This window comes from Scyliorhinus canicula, chromosome 14, assembly GCF_902713615.1.
Source record: "Scyliorhinus canicula chromosome 14, sScyCan1.1, whole genome shotgun sequence".
NCBI classification, from domain to species: Eukaryota; Metazoa; Chordata; class Chondrichthyes; order Carcharhiniformes; family Scyliorhinidae; genus Scyliorhinus; species Scyliorhinus canicula.
Genome location: NC_052159.1, coordinates 158,075,372 through 158,100,541, shown reverse-complemented (window position 1 = coordinate 158,100,541; position 25,170 = coordinate 158,075,372). Strand labels below are relative to the sequence as shown.

Here is a 25,170-nt window from a genome sequence, read left to right as displayed (position 1 = left end):
CCTCGCTCCAGCGCCATCTTGGATTCATGGGAATCAATGAAGTTACTGTGAAAATCCCCTCGTCGCCACATTCCGGCGCCTGTTCGGGGACACAGGGAAAATTCAGAATGTCCAATTCACCTAACAAGCACGTCTTCCGACACTTGTGGGAGGAACCCGGGGGAAACCCATGCAGACCCGGGAAGAACGTGCAGACTCCACACAGACAGTCACCCAAGTCGGGAATCGAACCCGAGACCCTGGTGCTGTGAAGCAACAGTACTAACCACTGTGGCACCTTGCCACCCCTAAATCTCTGCAGTATTCAAGCTGATGCCAAACTAGTGATTTGCATAGGTTTTGTTTTGTTTGTTGCATTCAGTGCCCCGAATTACAAAGCCAGTATTTCATGCACATTTTTAATCGTTATCAATTTCCCCCCCACCTTGAAAGATTTGCAGAGGTGTCTCCAGTCATTGAGTATTTTCACTTGCAATTATTCTTTGTCTGTTTTCCCAACAATGTTAAATGTATTTGTGTTACAATCACTTTTGGCAAGGTGTTTCCCCATTGTAACACAAATTATTTGCCATCGCCTACATCCAGCACAGCTTCCTTCCATGTTAACATTGGGAAATATTCATAAGGGTGGTTCAGTGGTTAGCACTGTTGCCTCACGGCACTCAAAGGCCTGGGTTCGATCCCGACCCTGGGTCACTGTCCGTGTGGAGTTTGCACATTCTCCCCGTATCTGCGTGTGTTTCACCCCCACAACCCAAAGATGTGCAGGATAGGTGGATTGGACACGCTAAATTGCCCCTCAATTGGAAAAAAAAAGAATTGGATATGCTAAATTTATTTTAAAAAAAGAAGGGAAATGCTAATAAAGGAAGCTTGTGTACTTACCCCTACCTGCTTTTTGTTCTGTTTTGTCCCACCCAGTCTATCACAGAGTAAGTGAAGTTTCCTCTGATTACCACTTTATTATTTTAATGTTTCTCTGAATTTGTTTGCTCCTCTTCTCCTTCACACTATTTTGGGGTCTGTGGTAACACCTAGAAATGTAGCAGCTCATTTTCTATGCCTTTGACCAATTAGATTCAGTCTTTGAGTCCTCTGGTATATTGCCAGCAGTAGAACTGATGTTATCCTTGATCAATATTGCCATGCACATCTCAACCCTGTCCCCTTCCTCAGTTTTCTTTTGTTTCCCTATCTGTCCTGAATACATTCTAACCTCTAATGTTCAGTTCCCATTCCTGCCATGTTTAAGCCAGGTCCCTGGTACATCCATTATCTTATAATCCCCACATGGTAACTTGTGCCTGTAGCTGCTCAAACTCATTTTTTAACCATCCTCATTTTAATGCACATGTACTCCCAACACCGTGCGTGCCGACTTTGCATTTCTCCTCACTCCTAACTCCCGCTTTGTCGCTGTTTGCTTCTTTTTGATGCACCTTGTCTCTCCTTCCTTCTGCGTCTTGGTGCCTCTCCCCTTCGCAAATTACGATGCGGAGATGCCGGCGCTGGACTGGGGTGGGCACAGTAAGAAGTCTCACAACACCAGGTGTGACTTCACCCGATGAAGGAGCAGTGCTCCGAAAGCTAGTGATTTCAAATAAACCTGTTGGACTTTAATCTGATGTTGTGGGACTTCTTACTGTGTCAAATTAGTTTTACTCTTCACCCACCTCAAGACATTGATTCTCTCAAGTGCAATCCATCTGGCTGTACAGGTCTCAAAGCCCCTAAAATTTCCGATACTCCCTCCTGCTCCACCTTTCCAGCCACACATTAACCTGTGCTAGCTTCCTGTTTCTGCTCCATACCAGCACATGGCACTGGGAATAACTTGGACGTTACCACCTTCTGCTGTCTTGTTTTTTTAATCTTTTACCTATCTCCTGAAACTGTGTGTGTAGGACTTCACATTGCCTTGATAACATTGGCATTCAACCAATCGGTTTGAGTTAGCATTTGACTAATAAATTAACAAATAGGTTTAACTTAATTCGAACTCCTATGTAGCCACGATTAGTTTTTGTGTTAAGAAAGCAAGGTTTGATTTGCAGGCATTTCTGTGCGTGGTCTGTAATGCCATTGTTGTATTCACTGGTTTTGATTTTATTTACACCTTTCAAAGGACTGCAGTGTTACAGAAGTTTTACATTCTGTCACCCGCAGTTGTCACTTACCAATGTTGTATATTGGACTCGAGTATGGACTGACCAACAATTCGAAGCTGGCAGAGAGATTCTTCAGTCAGGCCTTGAGCACGGCACCTGAGGACCCTTTTGTCCTTCACGAGATGGGAGTGGTGGCTTTTCAAAACGCAGAGTAAGTGGGTCAAAATGTTTTGATGCACACACGCATTAGCTTGAATTACACAGCAAATCAACCTTCTGTCCGTCAAATTATTTCTCAAGTTCAGGATGCTCAAGTAGAGGGAATGTGTAGATCTTAAAGAAATGTTTACGTTGCTGCAACACAGGAGATCTTTTAGAAATCCAAGTCAGGGAAATGGAATTAGTGGAGTTGGGTTCAAGCACCAGCACAGACAGCATGAATCAAATGGCTCCATTCTATACTGCGCATGGTGTCTATGTATCCCAAGTCTCTTTCACTCTCCTGCACTTATAATCTTTCTCACAAACTCTGTGTCACACGGGGTGTGTCTTTTTCACACACCATTCCACTTTAAATGTCTCTCATCCTTGTGTCCTTTTGACATGTTTGGTGGCTTCCTGTATTAATGCCTACTGATCTTGGAAAAATGCCATTGCTAAATTGCCCCTTAATTGGGGAAACAAAGAATTGGGCACTTTAAATTTATGAGAAAACAGTGACACAAGTTTAAAACAAAGGCAAACTTTTAAATGTACTTATTTTCCCAGGAAGAATGAATTTGTACAAACAGAGAACACAGCATGGGCATTCGACATATCAGCCGCCTTGAAACCCATCAATCCTGAGGGACTGCCTAAGGCAGCAACAGTTCAGGAGATTTCCCATGGGATTTGGAGATATATTTGGAAGTTTAAAATTTGGCAAGCGAGAAGAAGTGGGCCTAATTGAATAACTCTTTCAGAGAACCAGCACAGGCATGATGGGCTGAATGGCCTCCTGTGCTGTATGATTCTATTAAAATTGCCAGCCAATAACCAGATTGTGTATTGCCGTACAATACGCCCTTGGCATCAATATAACAAGGGCAGGGGAAAGTTTCACCAAAAATATGACAGTGCAGCAGAAGTCAACTGATGAATGGAGACAACGTTTGCCAGAATAAGATCCTTTGAATAATAATGTCCAGATAAAATGATTTGCCATTCCAGAGAGAATCCACAGTTGGCTTCTAACTTGTCCATTTACTTTTGCTGAAATTAGTTTAAATAATTTTGTTTCAGCTGGAAGGCGGCAGAGAAGTATTTTCTGGATGCACTCGATAAAGTGAGAGCAATTGGAAATGAGGTACAGTATATATTTTATGTTTCCAAATAAAAGAACTTTCATGAGCTGTATTAGGGCAGCACGGTAGCATTGTGGATAGCACAATCGCTTCACAGCTCCAGGGTCCCAGGTTCGATTCCGGCTTGGGTCACAATCTGTGCGGAGTCTGCACATCCTCCCTGTGTGTGCGTGGGTTTCCTCTGGGTGCTCCGGTTTCCTCCCACAGTCTAAAGATGTGCAGGTTAGATGGATTGGCCATGATAAATTGCCCTTAGTGTCCAAAATTACCCTTAGTGCTGGGTGTGGTTACTGAGTTATGGGGATAGGGTGGAGGTGTTGACCTTGGGTAGGGGGTACGGTGCTCTTTCCAAGAGCCGGTGCAGACTCGATGGGCCGAATGGCCTCCTTCTGCACTGTAAATTCTATGTATTTCAGTGGGTCTCGCCAAACAGCTGGATGTTGCTGTGCTGATGTATCATGCTGCCTGGAAAGAGCAGTGTCTCGGTCTGAATGTTTGATGGGCCTTTCTTTGAACTGCATTCGTTTCGAGGTGACTTGAGTGTGTGGCTATTGAATACAAATGTCATACCCACACCTAAACGGTATAAATAATTGATTTGTATGATGATCTATATTGGTCTCCACCTGAGGTTCCCAGCATCACAGATCTAAGTCTTTAGCCAATTTGATTCACTCCAGGTGATATCAAGAACGTCCGAAAGGGTTTGAATATCCTGGGGTTTCCCATTGACCAGAAACTTAACTAAAGCAGGCTTATAAATACTGCAGCTACAAGAGCAGGTCAAAGACTGGGAATTCAGCAGTAAGAATTCCCCTCCTGACTCCCCAAAACCTGTCCACCATCTACATGGCACCAGTCAGGAGTGTGATGGAATACTCCCATTTGCCTGGATGAGTGCAGCTCCAGCAACACTCAAGAAGGTCGACACCGGATGAAGCAGCCCTCTTCATAGAACATAGAACAGTACAGCACAGAACAGGCCCTTCGGCCCTCAATGTTGTGCCGTGCAATGATCACCCTACTCAAACCCACGTATCCACCCTATACCCGTAACCCAACAATCCCCCCATTAACCTTACACTACGGGCAATTTAGCATGGCCAATCCACCTAACCCGCACATCTTTGGACTGTGGGAGGAAACCGGAGCACCCGGAGGAAACCCACGCACACACGGGGGGGACATGTACTTCATTGGTACTTCCTCCACCACCAATGTACAGTAGCAGCAGTGTCCACTATCTATAAGATGCATTTCTGCAGCTCATCAAGGCTTCTCAGACAGCACCTTCCAAACCCTCGACCTCTACCATCTGAAAGGACAAGGGCAGCAAATGCCTGGCAATCCCACCACCTGGAGGTTCCCATCCTCACCATCCTGACATGGAAATATATCGCTGTTCCTAACAGCCTAACAGCACAGTGGGTGTACCTACGCCACACAGGACTGCAACGATTCATGAAAGTGGCTCCCTGTTACCTATGCAAAGACTCACGAATTTTAATGGCAAATTGGAAGCAAACTATGACTGGTGACGTCTGCATCCTGTGAAAGAATAAAAAAACTAATTTAAATGGAAGTTTAAACCACAATACTTCAGGATTTTTGAATACTGGATACTACAGAACAAGTGACTGAATTTCAGAGCACTTGTATGTGACGGAATTGAAATATACCCTTTTCCTAATATTTGTGTGCACTTTCTGCCGCAGCAATAAGACCTTGAAGGGCCTGCTTGAAATGTTGCGAATTTGAATTCACTGCTGCAAAACTATTGTAATTTTTATTTCTCTTCCCTCGGAACCACGGCACAATCTAATCTTTCTACTTCGGTTATTGCATCGAAATGACCTATTCTCAGAGAGATTGGAATAATGCCTCCTGTCTTGGGTCGTTCAGATTGCTGCATTTAGACCAGTGTTTTGCAAAGTGTGGCTCACAACCTGCGGGTGGGTCGCAGGATGGTGTGAAATGGGTCGCTGAAAGGTGGCCTGCCCATTTTTGGGGGTTTCTGCCTGGGTAAATTCTCACTGCAGTACTGTATATGACCACATGAGGCTGATTTAGAAGCCGCTGCCGTGGCTTTTCTCTGGGCCACCGTGTCGTTGAGGCACTTTGCAGTTAGAGACCTGTAAAATTCTCTTTGGGTGGCATTTCCTGCGGCTGTGTTCAGCGTCGGGATCTGTGTTATTTTTGAATTCAGTGTGTCACTAACAAACCCCCCCCGTGCCCTTTTATCGTTCTCTCAGTTAACCCGGACACACAGTCTCCTCCACCCCTACCAGCCCCTGTGTCCACTCCCTCCACTTGCCAATTGTCTCTCCACACCATAGGCTCTTGCCCTTCAAAATGCTTCTTTTCTTTCATCACTTCCCCCGCTGCTATCCAACCCCTCTTCCCAGGTACTCGTCCCTGGCTACACGGGCTCAATCATCTAACTTGGTTCCTGTACCGCAAGGACTTTAACATCTACCTTTATCGGGTCTTCAATTGTTCGCCAAGGGTGGCATTAGCTGGCATCTAAACTCTGCTCGTGTAGACAGGAGCCGGTAAAATGTTGCAGTTGTACAGAATGGAACGTGTCGACAAGGTTTTGCATATTGGTCAGCTGGGCTGTGCCCAGCATTGTGTTTTTTAAACCATGTTTTCAGTCTGTTTACCTGGGAAACGGTACTGACAGGCATTCTGTCTGATCGGTGGTTCAGCAATTAGGGCTCCTGTTTCTCAAGTGGTAGTTTTTAAATTAATATCCTACCTAGGTCATGTTAGATTTCAAAAGAGTGAACATGATATTGTTAAAACTGCGTAATATTGAGCCTGTTAATCCTTCCGGCCCTCGCCTACAATTATCCAAAAGCAAACGATGGGTGTGTAGATATAAGATAATCCTGAGTTACATCCTTTGGCAAGATGTCAGGATAGAGCTGTCCTTTAGAATGAAACAGCAGCTAATTTATAATTTTTACATTTAATAATACAGAACAATGTGTGTGACATTTTTTAAAAAGTAACCTTGGAGAATCTGTTGTTAACGTGGCATGGGTCGCGAGAGCCAGCTATAGTCGGAAATAGTTTGGCTGTGACCCAGTTGTATGGTTGCCACAGGAATATAATGGACTCGTTACAGATTATTAAACGATTTGGTGTATTCACTGATGACATCTCATGTTTCTGCAGAGCTGAATAATTAATTTGATAAATTGTGAGAGTTAAGAAATGTTCTTGGCTGCTTGATGCAGGGAACACTCTGGTACGGTTATAGTAACACCTGGTGCTTATTATCTGGTGCTTATTATTTGGTGTGGCCGAACATTACAGATGCATTATAGAAAGCATCCTATCTGGCTGCATCACAGCCTGGTATGGCAACTGCTCGGTCCAGGACCGCAAGAAACTTCAGAGTCGTGAACACCGCCCAGTCCATCACACGAACCTGCCTCCCATCCATTGACTCCATCTACACCTCCCGCTGCCTGGGGAAAGCGGGCAGCATAATCAAAGATCCCTCCCACCCGGCTTACTCACTCTTCCAACTTCTTCCATCGGGCAGGAGATACAGAAGTCTGAGAACACGCACGAACAGACTCAAAAACAGCTTCTTCCCCACTGTCACCAGACTCCGAAATGACCCTCTTATGGACTGACCTCATTAACACTACACCCTGTATACTTCATCCGATGCCAGTGCTTATGTAGTTACATTGTATATGTTGTGTTGCCCTATTATGTATTTTCTTTTATTCCCTTTTCTTCCCATGTATTTAATGATCTGTTGAGCTGCTCGCAGAAAAATACTTTTCACTGTACCTCGGTACACGTGACTATAAACAAATCCAATCCAATCCAATCCATTGAATAACACCTTGAGACAGTGGTAGGCAAAGAGCAGATGGCTGACCTTTGGCGAAGGGGCCATGAGAGGCTGTTGAAAGCTTGCTTGAGGGCTTCCAAAAGCTGGATGAGGCCATTCAGCCCTCAAGTCTGTTCGAGCATTCATGATTGATCTTGACTTAATTCCAATTCCTTGTCTTGCTTCCTTACCCTTCATTCCCTTCCCCAACAAAACTCATTCTCAGTTTTCAAATTCCGATTTGACATCAACAACTAGATCATGTATAGTTTAATTGGCACTTTGAATAGACGGCAAGTATCACAAATCAATCAACCGGCCTTTGCCTGAAGCATGTCTCAAACTTCTGTTTTCTACTTTGAAGGCAGATAGCTCCTATTTTACCTCTCGTATAGGTACAGAGCGTCTGGAGTTTGTTCCTTCATTTAATTAGATGAGGGCTGTTTTGTTTCTTAACCCTGTAGCCGTCTAATATCCTTTCCCAAAAAATATCTATCAACCTCAGTTTTAAAATTGTCAACTTGGTTCCCGGCCTGAACAGCTCTTTGAAGGTAAGCCGCAAGAGTTCCGGGATGCCACCCCACTTTATGTGAAAAAGTGCTTCCTGATATCAGATTTCCAGCGTTTGCGGTATTTTGGTTTCATTCAGGCGTGATGTAAAAACAAAAATGCTGTAAAAATCCAGCAATTTCTCCTGCATTTTCTGTTTTTATTTCACCCATGAATGGTTCAACTCTAATTTTGCTCTTTGTTCTGGACCCTCACTCTATCTACCCTGTCAACACCTTTGATCAGAAGCACCTGAATAGATGGCTCCATTGTATTTTGTTTCCTTGTGTATAAAAGATTATCAAATAGGGGTGAGGCACAGGGTTTGAGGACAAAGTTCCACAGTTGGACTGAGACAGAGAAAGACTGTGTTTTGAGTGTTGCTGAAGGAAAGAGGCACGCTGGCCAAGATTTTCATCTTCCATTCATCAGGGCAGGCGCCTGGGGGGGTGGGGGGTGGGGGACAGTAATTCCCCAGCACATTCTCCATGGCAACACCTCAACCAATCAGTCGACTTGCCAAACAATCAGCACCCTTTGCTCGTGCAGTATGAATTGTTGGTCCCTTTCTAGTGTCTAAACTGATGAATTCATGAAAAACTTTAACAACTTGTCTCCTTTATTTTTCAGCAATGCTCAAGTTCTTTATTGCCAAACGACTGTATTCTTCTCAGTAGATAAAATTGTGCTAACTACACTGTAGATTTTATTTATAGAATCATAGAATTTACAGTGCAAAAGGAGGCCATTCAGCCCATCAAGTCTGCACCGACTCTTGGAAAGAGCAGCCGACTTCAGCCCACATCTTCCACCCTATCCCAGTAACCACACCTAATCTAAAGGTAATTTAGCATGGTCGATTGACCTAACCTGCACATCTTTGGACTGTGGGAGGAAACCGGAGAACCCAGAGGAATCCCACGCAGACACGGGAGAACGTGCAGACTCCGCACAGACAGTGACCCAAGCCAGGTATCTAACCTGGAGCTGTGAAGCCACTGTGCTAACCACTGTGCTGCTGTGCACAGGGGAATAGGGAAGATATCTATAACATTCAAGCATAATTTTCCTTTGTTCTCTGGTAGTTTCCATATGTGAGTTTGTTATTCAAATCATGTGCAGAAGAAGGGAGAACAAATTGGTTTACCACACCCATTCATTTCCCTGTTGCAATTCTGCAAGTCATCTGCACATTGCCGTCACGGAAACAGGTTAATAGATTCCTGTCACACATGACATTGCTAAATACTGATTCTTTGTTATAATGAAGGTGTGGGAAGGCTTTTGAGAATTGGTGCACCATATACATTAAGATGTACATACTTGAAATACTATCATTCCTCACAGTACGTTTCTTTTATATTAATCTTTATTGTCACAAATAGGCTAACATTAACACTGCAAGGAAGTTACTGTGAAAAGTCCCTAGTCGCCACGTTCTGGCGTCTGTTTGGGTACACTGAGGGAGAATTCAGAATGTCCAATTCACCCAACAAGCACGTCTTTCAGGACTTGTGGGAGGAAACCGGAGCACCCGGAGAAACCCACCCAGATACTGGGAGAACGTGCAGACTCTGCACAGACAGTGCTAACCACTGTGCGACCGTGACGCCCTCTTGAATAAAAGCCAAAACTGTTGGAAATACTTGGCATCAATATAGAGAGAATCAGAGTTTTTAAAAAAATAAAAATTTTAGAGTTCCAAATTAATTTTTTTTTCCAATTAAGGGGCAATTTAGTGTGGCCAATCCACCTCCCCTGCACATCTTTGGATTGTGGGGGTGAGACCCATGCAAATACGGGGAGAATGTGCAAACTCCACACGGACAGTGACCCGGGATCGAACCAGGGTCCTTGCGCCATGAGGCAGCAGTGCTAACCACTGCGCCACATTCCCGGCCATCGAGAGAATCAGAGTTAACATTTTAGGTTGATGACATTTCATCGGACCTGATGAGTGGCCTCCTGGAGCCGATGTGGACTGACTGCCTCCTGGAGTCGATGTGGACTGACTGCCTCCTGGAGTCGATGTGATGGGAAGCTCAGAATCCCAGATACGCTGCTGTGCTCCCAGCAGCTTCTCAAACTATGAAAATTAAAACTTCAGCTCAAGCAACTGGTGATACTCGCTGCACACGTGATTATCCAGAAAGCTTGCAGTGAAAAATCACCAGCCTGCCATAGTAGTCAATCTCCTCACCTCTAAATTGCTAGAAGTCTTGACACCGCACTCTGAAGATCGAGGGAATGATGCTCCTACGGAGGCAGCCCATTTAGAACTGAGATGAGGAGGAATCTCATCACTCGTGAATGGTGAATCTTTGGAATTCTCTACCCCAGTGGGCTGTGGAAGCTCAGTCATTGAGCATGTTCGAGACAGGCATTGACAGATTTCTAGATATTAAAGACATCCACGGGTACGGGAATAGTGCGGTACAATGACATTGAGATAAATGGTCAGCCATGGTCTAGTTGGATTGTGAAGTAACCCAAGGGGTTACTCCTCTTTCCTATATTCAAGACACTAACCTATAAAAGTCTTAAACTGGCTGAGGAAAGACTTGACATCCTAAAATAACAAAGGTTTAACTAAAGGCATTGAAGATGTAAGGAAGAATGTTCTTTATACTGCCAGTGGTAATGGCCTGGAACTTGCTGCTTCATAGGTTGGAGGGTGTGGAAAAGATGCACGATTTCAAAAGGAAATTGGATGGGCACTTTGAGGGAAATAAACTTGCAGGGAAATGGGGATAGAGCCAGGGAGTGTGGAGTGTACACTACAGAGTGTGGACTTGATGGGTGGAATGGCTAATTCTTAAACCTTAGTGACTCTGACTATATTTTTCATAGCAATTCATGCTGGCCAAAATCATCCCACAGCCAACGATTTTTCCTTCCTCATTCCTTCATCTATATTTATCTGCAAAACATCTCTGTTTTGAGAACCGAGATTGAATTGTCATCTCCACACTGCCGGGCAGTGCATTCCAGGCCCTGAATACTCACTGTAAAAAAAAAAAAAAAACTATTTATCTTCCCGTCTGCTTTTGGTTCTTTTGCCATCCACCTCAATTCTGTGTCCTCTGATTCCCAGCCTTTCTGCTAAAGGAATCCGCTTTTTCCCCAAATCTACTCTGCCTACACCTCTCATGATTTTCAATACTTCAACCCTCCCTTCTACTGAAAGACCAGCTTCCAGCCCCACTAGTCTATCTAGTTCGCTGAAGTTCATCATTCCTGAACCAGTCAGTGAATGTTTTTCTACACCCTCTCTAATGCTTTCACATCCTTAAAAGCATGGCGCAGAATTGGACACACTGCTCCAATGTTTTTGAAAAGTTGTGTTTTTTCAGCACCCTGACGCTGAAATCGTGTTCGGCGACAGAGCAGAGAATTCAGTTTCCCGCACGAATTCAGGACCGGCGCCGGTTCCGTGATTCACCCCCCCCCGGAGAAGCGGCATACTCTGGGAGTACGCGGCGCCGATTATCCACCGCCTCAGGCCATTGCCTGAGGTCCTTCCCGCTATTCTCCGTCCCCGACCGGCCAAATTCCCGACAGCGTGGACCACTCATGATCCCACCGTCCGTGATACCCGCGTGGCGGCTGTGGATTCAGTCCGGGGCTGCCGCAGTCGAGGGAGGGCCGATCGGCGGGCAGGGAGGGCCTCATTCGGGACTGGGGGCTGTGTGTGCGGACGGTTCGGGTCGGGCGAACGGCCGGCGCGGGGCACTATTTTGCTGGTCCAGGTCCGCGGTCTGAGTCCGCCATGGAGCACGGCGTGGCCGCTGGAGGCCGCCGCCCAGCACATGCGCGGCCTCGGGCCCGGAAGTGCAGGGGGCCGTATCAGCAGCTGGAGCTGCGAGCTCCACAACAGCTGCCTACTAGCCCCCTGCAAGGCTATGAATCTGTGGCCTTTTGAAGCCAATTATCCTGGCGTAAATGACCACCGTTTTCACAACGGCCTGGGGACTTAGTCCCTGAAACGGAGGATCTAGCCCCGTCTCTGTTTCTAAAGCCCAGAGTCTGTATGTTTTATTAACCACTTTCGCAACTATTTCCCACCATCGTTATTGATCTGTGCACCTATAATCCAGGCTCCCATTGCCCCCGCAGCCTCATTAGAGCCATGACCTTAATAAATATTGCCTCTCTTTGTTCTTCCTCTTAAAGTGGGTCACTTCACACTTGTCTGCATTAACTTTAATCTGCCAAGTGAACATCCATTGCATCAGCCTCTGTCCTCCTAAAATCTAACACTAAACCTCTCAGTTCATAGTACCTCCAAGTTTTGTTCATCGATAACTTTTGGAATTGTGCCCTGTGCACCCAGATAGATCTAGACAGAGCATTGGTCCGAGTACTGACTAATGGGGAACGCCCCTGTATATCTTCCTCCAGTCTGAACTGTTCTGTTTGCAGTTACTCAAGTTCCTGTCACTCCATGGATTTTAACTGTGTTGACAAATCTATTATGTGGCATTTAAACCCTTTCTGAAATGTATGTATACATGAAATGAAAATTAAATGAAAATCGCTTATTGTCACGAGTAGGCTTCAATGACGTTACTGTGAAAAGCCTCTAGTCGCCAAATTCCGCCGCCTGTTTGGGGAGGCTGGTACGGGAATTGAACCGTGCTGCTGGCCTGCCTTGGTCTGCTTTAAAAGCCAGAGATTTAGCCCAGGTGTGCTAAACCAGCCCCAGGTATGCTAAACCAGCCCCAGGTGTGCTAAACCAGCCCCAGGTGTGCTAAACCAGCCCCAGGTGTGTTAAACCAGCCCCAGGTGAGCTAAACCAGCCCCAGGTGAGCTAAACCAGCCCCAGAACGGCTTAACCCTCTGTCAAAAAAAAGACTCTTTCTCTTTAACAAATCTTTGCTGTCTTTCCTTAATTCATCTACATTTGCCCAAACAATTGTACATTTTGTGCAAATGATCATTCTGAAACCTTTCCCATCTCCAAGGCTAAACTGACTGAGCCATACTTGCTGGGTTTGTTATCACGCCCAAGGTGTAAGATTTGCAATTCTCCTGTCCTCTGACACCAACCCTGTACCTAAGGAGATGGTCACTAATAAATTCAATAAAGAATTCAGGAGAAAGATCTTTACCTGGAGAGTGGTGAGAATGTGGAAAGATATTCTAATGATCTGACCATTGGAAGCCTGGGTTCTTTCAGCACACTTCCTCCAATTAGTTTATATGGTTTGAGCTGCATCCAGATGGGAAATTCCAGGCCAAAGCTTCCTCACTCCACGTGTCTGAGCACGCACCTTGACGTTTGAAAGTTTTGGATGTGTTACGGTTTGACTTGTTTTGTTTTGCAGGTAACTGTTGATAAATGGGAACCATTAATGAATAATCTGGGACATGTGTGCCGAAAACTCAAGTAAGTGTTGATCTTTGCCAAAACATAGTGTTCAGATGGGATTCCAGTTCGCCCAAATAAATGTCTCTTTGCCTCACTTGCTCTGATGGTCTGTTATATGGTTGTCATTCACGGTAAAGAACTTGTATCCAGAGAATAAAGTTGAGTTTCTTTGCTTTATCATATTGTAGAATACATTAATCACGGAGTTAGGCAGTAGGGGAAGAATTGTCATTATATTTTTAACTTTCAAACTTGACTTGGCCATCAACTTAAAAAGGAAGAAAAAATACAGGGCAGTGGGGAGTAAGCGGGGGGGGGGGGTTGTTAATCAGATAATTCTTTCAAAGAGGCACTGTGGACTGAAGGGTCTCTTGTACTACCTGATTGTATTATATCGATATGTCTCACGCTCATCTCACGCTCATCTCACGCTCACCTCACACCTCACCTCACGCTCACCTCACCTCACGCCTCACCTCACGCGCACCTCATACTCACCTCGCACACACCTCACACCACGCAGACATTTACACCACACACACCACTCACACCACAAACCTCACCTTTGAGGATACCTGTGCGTCTCCAATTATGTTTTAACTATTTCATAAGAACTAGGTGCAGGAGTAGGCCGTCTGGCCCCTCGAGCCTGCTCCACCATTCAGTGAGGTCATGGCTGATCTTATTGTGCACTCAGCTCCACTTTCCGGCCCGCTTACCTTTTATTCCTTCGCTGTTCAAAAATCTATCTTTGCTTTAAAATCATTCAACGAGGAAGCCTCAACTGCTACATTGGGCAAGGAATTCCACAGGTTCACAAGCCTTTGGGTGAAGAGGTTCCTCCTCCACTCAGCCCTAAATCTACTCCCCGTTATTTTGAGGCTATGCCCCCGAGTTCTAGTTTCACCCACCAGTGGAAACAACCTCCATGCTTCTATCCTCTCTATTCTCTTCATAATTTTATATGTTTCTATAAGAATCCCCTCATTCTTCTAAATTCCAATAAGTATAGTCCCAGTCTACTCAGTCTCTCAGGGATCAGTTGTCTCTGATCCAGATGTCTCGCTATTTCTTCCTTGATGATTGATTTAAGCATTTTCCCCACTACAGAAGTTAAGCCAATCCTCTCAACTCCGGAATGAACCTGATGAATCTCCTCTGTACCCCCTCCAGTGCCAATACATCCTTTCTCAAGTAAGGAGACCAAAACTGTACACAGTGCTCCAGGTGTGGCCTCACCAGCACCCTATACAGCTGCAACATAACCTCCCTGTTTTTAAACTCCATCCCTCCAGCAATGAAGGACAACATTCCATTTGCCTTCTTAATTACCTGCTGCACCTGCAAACCAACTTTTTTGCGATTCATGCACAAGGACACCCAGGTCCCTCTGCAAACCAGCATGCTGCAATTTTTTACCATTTAAATAATAGTCCATTTTGCTGTTATTCCTACCAAATGGGATGACCTCACATTTACCAACATTGTACTCTATCTGCCAGATCCTTGCCCACTCACCCAAACTATCTATATCCCTTGGCAGATTCTCAGCGTCCTCTGCACACTTTGCGCTACCACTCATCATAGTGTCAACTGTGAACTTTGACACATTTGCACTTGGTCCCCAAGTCCAAAACATCTGTGTGAATTGTAAACAATTGCAGTCCCAAAACTGATCCCTGAGGCACACCGCTAGCCATTGATCGCCAACCAGAAAAACACCCATATATCCGCACTCGTTGATTTCTGTTAGTTAACCAATGCCCTATCCATGCTAATACATTACCCATAATGCCATGCACCATTATCTTATGCAGCAGCCTTTTGTGTGGCACCTTGTCGAATGCCTTCTGGAAATCCAGATACACCACACCCACTGGTTCCCCATTGTCCACCGCGCTCGTAATGTCCTCAAAGAATTCCAATAAATTAATTATACATGACCTGCCTGTCATGAACCCATGCTGTGCCTGCCCAATGGGACAATTTCCATCCAGATGTCTCGCTATTTCTTCCTTGATGATTGATTTAAGCATTTTCCCCACTACAGAAGTTAAGCTAACTGGCCTATAGTTACTCGCCTTTTCTCTACCTCCTTTTTTGGTCTTACTTGAGAAAGGATGTTCTGGCACTGGTGGGGTGCAGAGGAGATTCATTAGGTTGATTCCAGGGTTGAGAGGATTGGCTTATGAGGAGCGACTGAGTAAACTGGACTATACTCATTGGAATTTAGAAGAATGAGGAGGGGCTCTTATGGAAACATATAAAATTATGAAGGGAATAGATAAGATAGAACCAGGGACATTGTTTCCACTGTGGCGCACATCAATGGGCAACACGGTAGTACAGTGGTTAGCACTGTTGCTTCACAGCACCAGTGTCCTAGGTTCGATTCCCGGCTTGGGTCACTGTCTGTGAGGAGTCTGCACGTTCTCTCCGTGTCTGCGTGGGTCTCCTCCGGGTGCTCCGGTTTCCTCCCACAAGTCCCGAAAGACATGCTTGTTAGGTGAATTGGACATTCTGAATTCTCCCTCTGTGTACCCGAACAAGTGCCGGAATGTGGGCGACGAGGGACTTTTCACAGTAACGTCATTGCAGTGTTAATGTAAGCCTCCATGTGACAACAAAGATTATTATTTGCCATTTTCCAATCTGCTGGAACTGCCCCAGTTAATTTTGGTAAATTCCACGAGCGCATTTGCTATTCTTCTGCCATCTCATTTAGTACCCTGGGATGCATTCCATCAGGGCCAGGAGACTTGTCTACCTTTAGCCACATTAGCTTGCCTAACACTACCTGCTTAGTGATAATGATTGTTTCTAGGTCCTCACCTGCCATAGCCTCCTTGCCATCAATTATTGGCATGTTATTTGTGTCTTCCACTATGAAGACCAACACAAAATACCTGTTCAATGCCTCGGCCATTTCCTCACTTCCCATTATTAAATCCCCTTTCAGGCAGCATGGTGGCGCAGTGGGTTAGCCCTGCTGCCTCACGGCGCCGAAGTCCCAGGTCCAGCTCTGGGTCACTGTCCGTGTGGAGTTTGCACATTCTCCCTGTGTTTGCGTGGGTTTCACCCCCACAACCCAAAGATGTTCTGGGAAGGTGGATTGAACACGCTAAATTGCCCCTTAATTGGAAAAAATGAATTGGGTACACTAAATTTTTTTTTTTTTTTAATTAAATCCCCTTTCTCATCCTCTGAAGGACCAATGTTTACCGTAACCACTCTTTTTAGTTTTATATATATTTGTAGCCATTTTTTGCTATCTGTTTTTATATTATATTAGTCCAAAGATGTGCGGGTTAGGTGGATTGGCCATGCTCTTTGAGGCGGTAGAAGATGTGTGTGAACGTTGCGGGGGAGGCCCCGCAAACCACGTTAATATGTTTTGGTCCTGTCCAAAGCTGGAGGATTACTGGAAGGAAGTTTTTGGGGTAATCTCTAAAGTGGTGCACATGGACCCCGGCCCTCGGGAGGCCATATTCGGGGTGTCGGACACGGACGTGGAGTCAGATGTTGTAGCCATCTCCTCGTTGATCGCCCGAAGGTGGATTCTGTTAGGGTGGAGAACAACCTCTCCACCCTGGGGTGGCGGGGGACTTGCTGGAATTCTTGAAAAGGTCAAATTTGAACTGAGGGGAAGGATGGGTGGGTTCTACAATTCACGGGCATTATTCATTATGCACTTTCGAGAATTGGATCACATTGAACATTGGGGGTTGGGGGGGAGGGGGACAATGTGTTAATGGTGACTATGGGGGATTCCTGATTCCTTTTTGTCATTTGTTTATGTTAACATGCGGGCCAATGTCTGGGGTTTGGTGGGAGGATGGGATTATTGTTATTGATATGGGAATTGACATTACATTCGTTACTGATTATTGTTTATTGTTGGGTGTAAATTTGGGAGAAAATGTGAAAAAGGAGGAGAATAAAAAATATTTTAAAAAAACAAAGTCCTCTACACTTACTCAATTGTCCCACCACAAAGCCTTTGCTCCCAGTCTACCTTAGCCAACTCCTCCATCATCCCATTGTAATCTCCTTTGTTTAAGCACAAGACACTGGTATTGGATTTTACCTTCTTGCCCATCTTCTGTATTTTAAGTTAAACCATAGTGTGATCACTCCTTCCGAGAGGATCCCTAACTATGAGATCATTAATTATTCCTGTGTCATTACACAGGACCTGATCTAGGATCTGGCTACAAAAGGTAGAATGGTATTGGTAGAGATCAAATGGAAACTTACCTGAACATCTAAGTGAACCCATTCATTGCGATTTCGGAAATTTGCCTTGGGACAGCAGTGATGTGAAATGCTGTCCTCGGTTTTAACCAGATAGGTGAGGAACTGGCATGTGCTCCTTGATCTCAGTTCAATACACCAAGCCCGACTCCTGCTTGGCAATGAGGATTTAGCAGAAAGTGTGATGCGCTCTTCGCCCACAGGCAGACTTTTATTTAAAGAAAGAATGACCTGTGTTTGTTATCTGAGATTATTCGCTACTTAGTGCTGGGTTTCTTTAAACACACCGATCGTGTGTCGCAAAGCTAATATGTCATCAGAGTCTGATATCATCAGACTGCAACTTCAAAATCTCAATGAGACACTCGCAGAATATCCGGAATGCAGAGACTGAAATGGTGCACGGTGAGATTATGCAGACGTGCACACTGCCTATATATTAACCCCCCCCCCCCCCCCGCAAGGTGGTGAAAATCCGGATTATTACATTTAAAGAATGCCGGTATAAATTTCCATCAAAATGTGTAACACGCTACCATATCGGCAATATTATCTGTAGTACATCATATCAGCAATATTGTCTATAGTACACAATATCGGCAATATTGTCTATAGTACACCATATCGGCAATATTGTCTATAGTACACAATCTTGGCAATATTGTCTACAGTACGCCATATCGGCAATATTGTCTATAGTACACCATATCGGCAATATTGTCTATAGTACACCATATCGGCAATATTGTCTATAGTACACCATATCGGCAATATTGTCTATAGTACACAATCTCGGCAATATTGTCTATAGTACACCATATCAGCAATATTGTCTATAGTACACCATATCGGCAATATTGTCTATAGTACACCATATCGGCAATATTGTCTATAGTACATACAAACAAAGTGGAGGGAGCTCTCTGCCGTCTGTTTTAATTAGACTCTGAGCTGGATTCTCGGATCCCCCCAGCCATGTGTTTCCCGGCAGCGTGCCGTTCGCTAGTGGGGAGGGGGGGAATTCTCTCTCCCTGCTGCTTGTCAATGGGATTTCCCAATTAAGTCACGCCATGCTGCCGGGAAATCAGCAGGCGGGAATCTGCTGCTGGCAGGAACAGGAAATTCCAACGGTTGGAAAATTCTGGCCTGTTTTTTTGGATGTCGAAATTGGCTGCTGGTTATAAACACCATATTCAATCTTTCACAGCATCAACATCTCATCGACTCCTAATCCTCATCAATTTTTAATCCTCATCAGAGTGCAGGGATGGTTGTGAAGTTTACTGCTCTTTGATTGGATGATGTTGCTGTTTAACAGTAAGCACGTGGCACTAATTAGGATTTTCACTAATTGTCAACAGACACTCAGATGAGTGTGGTAATTGGCTGCTCTTTTATCAAGTGCTTTAGTATTAAGAATCCTTATTATTAATTTGGGTTATCAGTTTCCATTAAACCTTTCTAATCATACCTAGAAATAGTGCATCTTTTGATAAAACTTTTGGGCAGCACGGTAGCATGGTGGTTAGCATAAATGCTTCACAGCTCCAGGGTCCCAGGTTCGGTTCCCGGCTGGGTCACTGTCTGTGCGGAGTCAGCACGTTCTCCCCGTGTGTGCGTGGGTTTCCTCCGGGTGCTCCGGTTTCCTCCCACAGTCCAAAGATGTGCGGGTTAGGTGGATTGGCCATGCTAAATTGCCCGTAGTGTCCTAAAAAGTAAGGTTGGGGGGAGGTTGGGTTACGGGTATAGGGTGGATACGTGGGTTTGAGTAGGGTGATAATTGCTCGGCACAACATCGAGGGCCGAAGGGCCTGTTCTGTGCTGTACTGTTCTATGTTCTAACGTAAATCACTTAGCAGAACAATAGATTTATTTTTGTTTGGAACTCTGTCACAAATGAACTAAATCACCAAGCCAGTCCTTTATGTTTAACTGATGTACAAACAGCTACATCGGCAGGCCCAAGATATCAGAATGGTCACCTGTGGAGTATGGTGTCCAATTTGGTGACAGATTGCTGCAGTTTGATTGGATGATTTTGCTGTTTAGTAAGGATCAGTAAGAATGTCAGGGCCTTGGAGAGGCTTCGGAGGAGATTGACTGGAATGGCACCAGGGCCGAGGGAGTCCATTAATGTGGAGAGACTGGAGAAGCTGAGTTTGATCTCCTCTGAGCAGAGATGGTTTAGATAAAGTCGGAAGCTCAGTCACCGGAGGAACAGATTTAAGGTGATTGACAACCAGAGGAAAGATTGTTTTTTTTTTTAAAAACACAGCTGTTGTAATCTGGAATTTGCAAGGGCGATGGAAGCAAGTTCACTCATAACTTTCAGAAGACAATTGGATATATGTTTGAAAATAAATATTACAGAGAAAGAGCAGGAATGTGCAATTAATTGGATAGCTCTTTCAAAGATTCTGCACAGATATAATGGGCTGCCTGATGTCCCAAGATTCTGTGATGCTAGCAACTCTTCAATTTCTGCATCAAATTAAGATTATTATGTGAGAGCAGGGTCATTCTTAATCCCGCAATCCTTAACAAATTGAATCCTTGCTTTCCTTTCAGGAAATATGATGAAGCGTTAGACTATCACCACCAGGCTCTTGTCCTCATTCCCCAGAATGCGTGCACCTATTCTGTTATTGGTTACGTGCTGAGCCTGATGGGCAACTTTGAGAGCGCCATCAACTATTTTCATACGGTATGGTTACCTTCAGATATGAAACACACACGTTGAATCCATTCTAATTGCTTCCAAGCTCCATTATAGATGGAGGTGATGTTTTCTTTGCATTTCCCTTGAACGTTATTGAAATGGGGAATTGCATTACAGGGTGGGAGTTTCCTTTGTCTGATGGTAACATTCTCTTCTATGTCAGGGAGTTATCTAAATCTGCTTTGACCCATTCTCTCTCTAGCTTATAACTGCATTGTAACATCAACCAAACATACATTTTAAACCAGTTAATTACTGGAGCTACCTTTTTTAAGAAAAGGAAATGTATTTTCACTTCCGTGAAGATTAAACGGTTTGTGTTGGATATTTCTTTGTGTTTCTCAGGCCCTGGGTCTGCGCAGAGATGATACCTTTTCCGTCACGATGCTTGGACACTGCATAGAAATGTACATTGGGAATGCAGATGCCTATATTGGTGAGTGACATTCTTAATATGTTTCTGTGGAACAAAGAACAAGGAAAGGTACAGCACAGGAACAGGCCCTTCAGCCCTCCAAGCCTGCACTGACCATGCTGCCCGTCTAAACTAAAACCTCCTACACTTCCAGGGTCCCTCTATTTGTATCCCTTTATTTCCCTTAAACGCCACTATTGTTCCCACTTCCACCGCCTCCTCTGGCATTGAGTTCCAGATACCCACTACCCTCTGTGTAAAAAAAGCTTCTCCCTCACATCTCCACTAAACTTTGCCCCTCGCACCTGAAACCTATGTCCCCTAGTAATTGACTCTTCCACCCTGGGAAAAAGCTTCTGACGATCCCTCTGTCCATGCCCCTCATAATTCTGTAGGTTTCTATCAGGTCGCCTCTCAACCTCCATCGTTCCAGTGAGAACAAATCATGTTAATCCAACCTCTCCTCATAGCTAATACCAGGCAACATCCTAGTAAACTTCTTTTGTACTCTCTCCAAAGCCTCCACGTCCTTCTGAAATGACCAGAATTGATCACTGTGTTCCAAGTGTGGCCTAACTAAGGTTCTACACAGTTGCAGCATGACTTGCCAATTTTTATACTCAGTGCCCCGGCCGATGAAGGCAAGCATGCTGTATGCCTTCTTGACTACCTTCTCTACCTGCGTTGTCACTTTCAGTGACCTGTAGACCTGTACACCCAGATCTCTCTGCCTGCCAATTTACTGTATATTTCCCATCTATATTAGGATTGGATTGGATTGGATTTGTTTATTGTCACGTGTACCGAGGTACATTGAAAAGTATTTTTCTGCAAGCAGCTCAACAGATCATTCAGTACGTGGGAAGAAAAAGGAATTAAACAGAATTCAAGAAAATACATGAGAATACATAATAGGGCAACACAATATATACAATGTAACTACATAAGCATTGGCTTATTAGACCTTCCAAAATGCATTACCTCAGATTAAACTCCATCTGCCATCTCTACGTCCAAGTCTCCAACTGATCTAAATCCTGCTGTATCCTCTGACAGTCCTCATCGCTATCCGCAATGCCACCAACCTTTGTGTCATCCACAAACTTGCTAATTAGACCAGTTACATTTTCCTCCAAATCATTTATATATACTACGAACAGCAAAGGTCCCGGCACTGATCCCTGTGGAACACTACTAGTCACAGCCCTCCAATTAGAAAAGCACCCTTCCATTGCTACTCTCTGCCTTCTATCACCTAGCCAGTTCTGTATCCATCTTGCCAACCCACCTCTGATCCCGTGTGACTTCACCTTCTGTACAAGTCTGCCATGAGCGACCTTGTCAAAGGCCTTACTGAAGTCCATACGGACAACAACTTTGGCAGCACGGTACCATAGTGGTTAATGCAATTGCTTCACAGCTCCAGGGTCCCTGGTTCGATTCCCGGCTGGGTCACTGTCTGTGTGGAGTCTGCACATCCTCCCCGTGTGTGCGTGGGTTTCCTCCGGGTGCTCCGGTTTCCTCCCACAGTCCAAAGATGTGCAGGTTAGGTGGATTGGCCATGCTAAATTGCCCTTAGTGTCCAAAAATTGCCCTTGGTGTTGGGTGGGGTTACTGGGTTGTGGGGATACGGTGGAGGTGTTGCCCTCGGGTAGGGTGCTCTTTCCAAGAGCCGGTGCGGACTCGATGGGCCAAGTGGCCTCCTTCTGCACTGTAAATTCTATTATGACATCCACTGCCCTGCCTGCATCAATCATCTTTGTCACTTCCTCAAAAACTCAAACAAGTTAGCGAGATGCGACCTCCCCTTCACAAAGCCACGCTGCCTCTCACTAATACGTCCACTTACTTCCAAATGGGAGTAAATCCTGTCTTGAAGAATCCTCTCCAGTACTTTCCTGAACGCTGACGTAAGGCTCACCGGCCTGTAATTTCCGGGATTATCCCGGACTTTTTAAACCGTATCAAGGTTTTGTTTTGCTTTTGAATCTGAGAGATTGGGAGATTGGTGTCTGTGAGGTGACTTCCAGTGTCACATCTCGCGATTTCCAGAGCCTGTTTAGATGGTTTGGTAAGACCCATTGATGATAGATATGGAAACGGTGGTGCAGTATTTGAACTGTAGCCTCAATGAGCCCCAATAAAGAAGCAGTTTTTGTGCCCAGTTCATCAAAACATTATTTTTGCCTTGGAGTTTGATCTATCTTAGTGATGCCAGGTTCAAAAGGAGAAAGTTACATTTAAATGGAGCCTTTCACAACCTAAGGACACCCAAAAGTGCTTTCAAAACTATTAATTTTTGAATTGTAGTCACTGTTGTGATCTAGAAAACCCGACAGTCAGTTTGTGCACAGCAAGATCCCAATGTGATAAATGACTAGAATGCCTGTTTCAGGAGCAGTTGTGGGACACTGCGGCGCTCTCCTCTTTAAGTGCTGCCAACTCGGGGGAAGATGGGACCTCGGTTCCATGTCACCCCTGAAAGTACAGCGCTGCCTCGTTCTGTGCTGGGAGTATGTCAGTCTGGATTATAGGTTCAAATCCTGGAATGGGGCTTGAACCTGCGATCTTCTGACTCGAGAGGGTGTGCAACCCGCTGTCCTACTGACGGGACCTGATAGAAAGGTGATATTTCTATAGAAACAGGAGCTGCGGTAAAGTTGGATATTGTTGAGGGATTCATGCTAGCCAGGGCACTGCAAGAATGTCCAGCTCTTCTTCAAATAATGTTACCTGGCTAGGCACCTAGTTCTTGGTGCACCATCTCATTTCATGTTTAGTCGAGGTATGGGCTTTACTGGCAAGGCCGATATTTATTGCCCATCTCTAGTTTCCCAAAGAACTATAATTTCTGACACAACAACCACAGGTGCCGACCACTGATATTTAAATTAAACTTAGGTGTATAATAGAAAATCTTAACTTCTGTCTGTTTAAATGATGGAACCAAAAAAAACCACAAAGCAAGCTGGAGGAGGCCATTCAGCACATTGTGTCTGTACTGGCTCTTTAAATGACCTATCCAAATAGTGCATGTTTTTAAAACATTGCCTCAAAGCACAATGTTCCATTCATTGCAGGGACGGAGTTGAAGGAGAGACTTGGCTGTTACGAGCTCGACATGTCAACAATGAAGGCACCAGTGATCAGGAAAATGATTTACCCCTCTTGGGAGGAGAGGGAGTGCGATACTGAGTTGGAAAGACCGCCTCTTGAAGAGAGTGGTATCATGGCCCTCGATGCCTCACCCCAGCAGGGCAAATTGGCGAATGCTGGGGCTCCTCCTGAAGACACCTCACTTTTCACGGAGGTGGAAATGAATGAAAGTGACATGATATTAGAGGCGTCCTTGTCTGACCACAGCACCTGAGCAATTTTTAACGGGGAGTTCCAGGACCATTCTCGCATCTTTGGCAAGTTTATTAATCTGAGTGATGCTGATATCCAGTAACTGTCTGTTGGTGCGACAGGGCACATTCAGCAGACATCGAGCTGCTCTCTCGCCACCAATGTTTCAGTAGCAGTAAACAAATATAAGGGATGGTTCATTAGAGTTTAATGATCCTGTGGTCACCTACAGAGTAAAAGATAATTGTGATATTTTGAAGCGTTGCTATTTCATTGTATTAAAACCTCAAATAATTTTGGACTCTGCATTGTTCCATCTTTGTTCAAGATTCATTAGATTCTGGATGGGTTCCAGCAGTCGTAAATGTGACCCCTCTATTCAAGAAGGGAGGGAGGCGGAAAACATGAAACCACAGGCCAGTGAGCTTGACATCTATTGTGGGGAAGGTGTGACAATCAATCATTACGGAGGCTATAGCTGAGCACTTGGAATAACTCAATGTAATCAGGAAGAGTTAGCGTAGTTTTGTGAAATGGAAATCACGTTTAATCAATTTGTTGGAGTTCTTTGCAGTACTGACATGCGCTGTGAATAGACGTACTTGGATTTTTCAGAGGGCAATGATAAGGTGCCACGTCAAAGGTTATTTTGGAAAATAAAAGCTCGTGGTGTAGTGGGGCACACATTCGTGTCCAGAAACCTGCTGATGTTAAATGTGAGAGTATCCCAAAATCCAAACCCTGGTTCTTAGTGGTGAATATTTTCAATTTGGGAAACTGAGAGAAAAATATGTGAACCGGGGAGGAATAGTCCAGTCGTTGTATGAACAATTAATAAAGATTATTTCTTTACGTAAAAGAAAAAAAGACATGACGAGAAGGACTATAGTAAACCACAGCACTTAATCACACTGATGGCTATACACACACAGTATTACATGAAGTTATGCCGTAGTTCCCAACTAACTATGTTCCCTGAACTCTGCACTCCATTTTTTCCAACCAACATCCAATAATGTTTAACTCCTATGAGCTAATTCCAGCAGATAGATACCACGCACAGGTTATTTGTTAAGTTTGGGAAAACCATCTTCAGTTTCAGCAAAGGTGAAATCTGCTGCTTTTCGGGAGACTGTATCCGCAGTTGGGTGTGGCTGTGATGGGAACTGTGTCTGTGTCCTTTTGCCGAGTCATTGTGCTATGGATATAT

The 25,170-nt window shown here is 44.7% G+C and overlaps 1 protein-coding gene across 1 annotated transcript in view; it reads left to right on the top strand.

Moving 5' to 3' along the window:
• Positions 1 to 24,261, top strand: part of cdc16 (cell division cycle 16 homolog (S. cerevisiae)) — a 64,495-nt gene extending 40,234 nt beyond the window's left edge. The window contains exons 13-18 of the mRNA XM_038818255.1: positions 2,167 to 2,319; positions 3,390 to 3,453; positions 13,181 to 13,242; positions 20,047 to 20,182; positions 20,543 to 20,633; positions 23,693 to 24,261. Coding sequence (XP_038674183.1) covers positions 2,167 to 2,319; positions 3,390 to 3,453; positions 13,181 to 13,242; positions 20,047 to 20,182; positions 20,543 to 20,633; positions 23,693 to 23,982 — 796 coding nt within the window. The 3' untranslated portion in view covers positions 23,983 to 24,261. The remainder of the gene's footprint in view (positions 1 to 2,166; positions 2,320 to 3,389; positions 3,454 to 13,180; positions 13,243 to 20,046; positions 20,183 to 20,542; positions 20,634 to 23,692) is intronic.
• Positions 24,262 to 25,170: the final 909 nt, after the last annotated feature.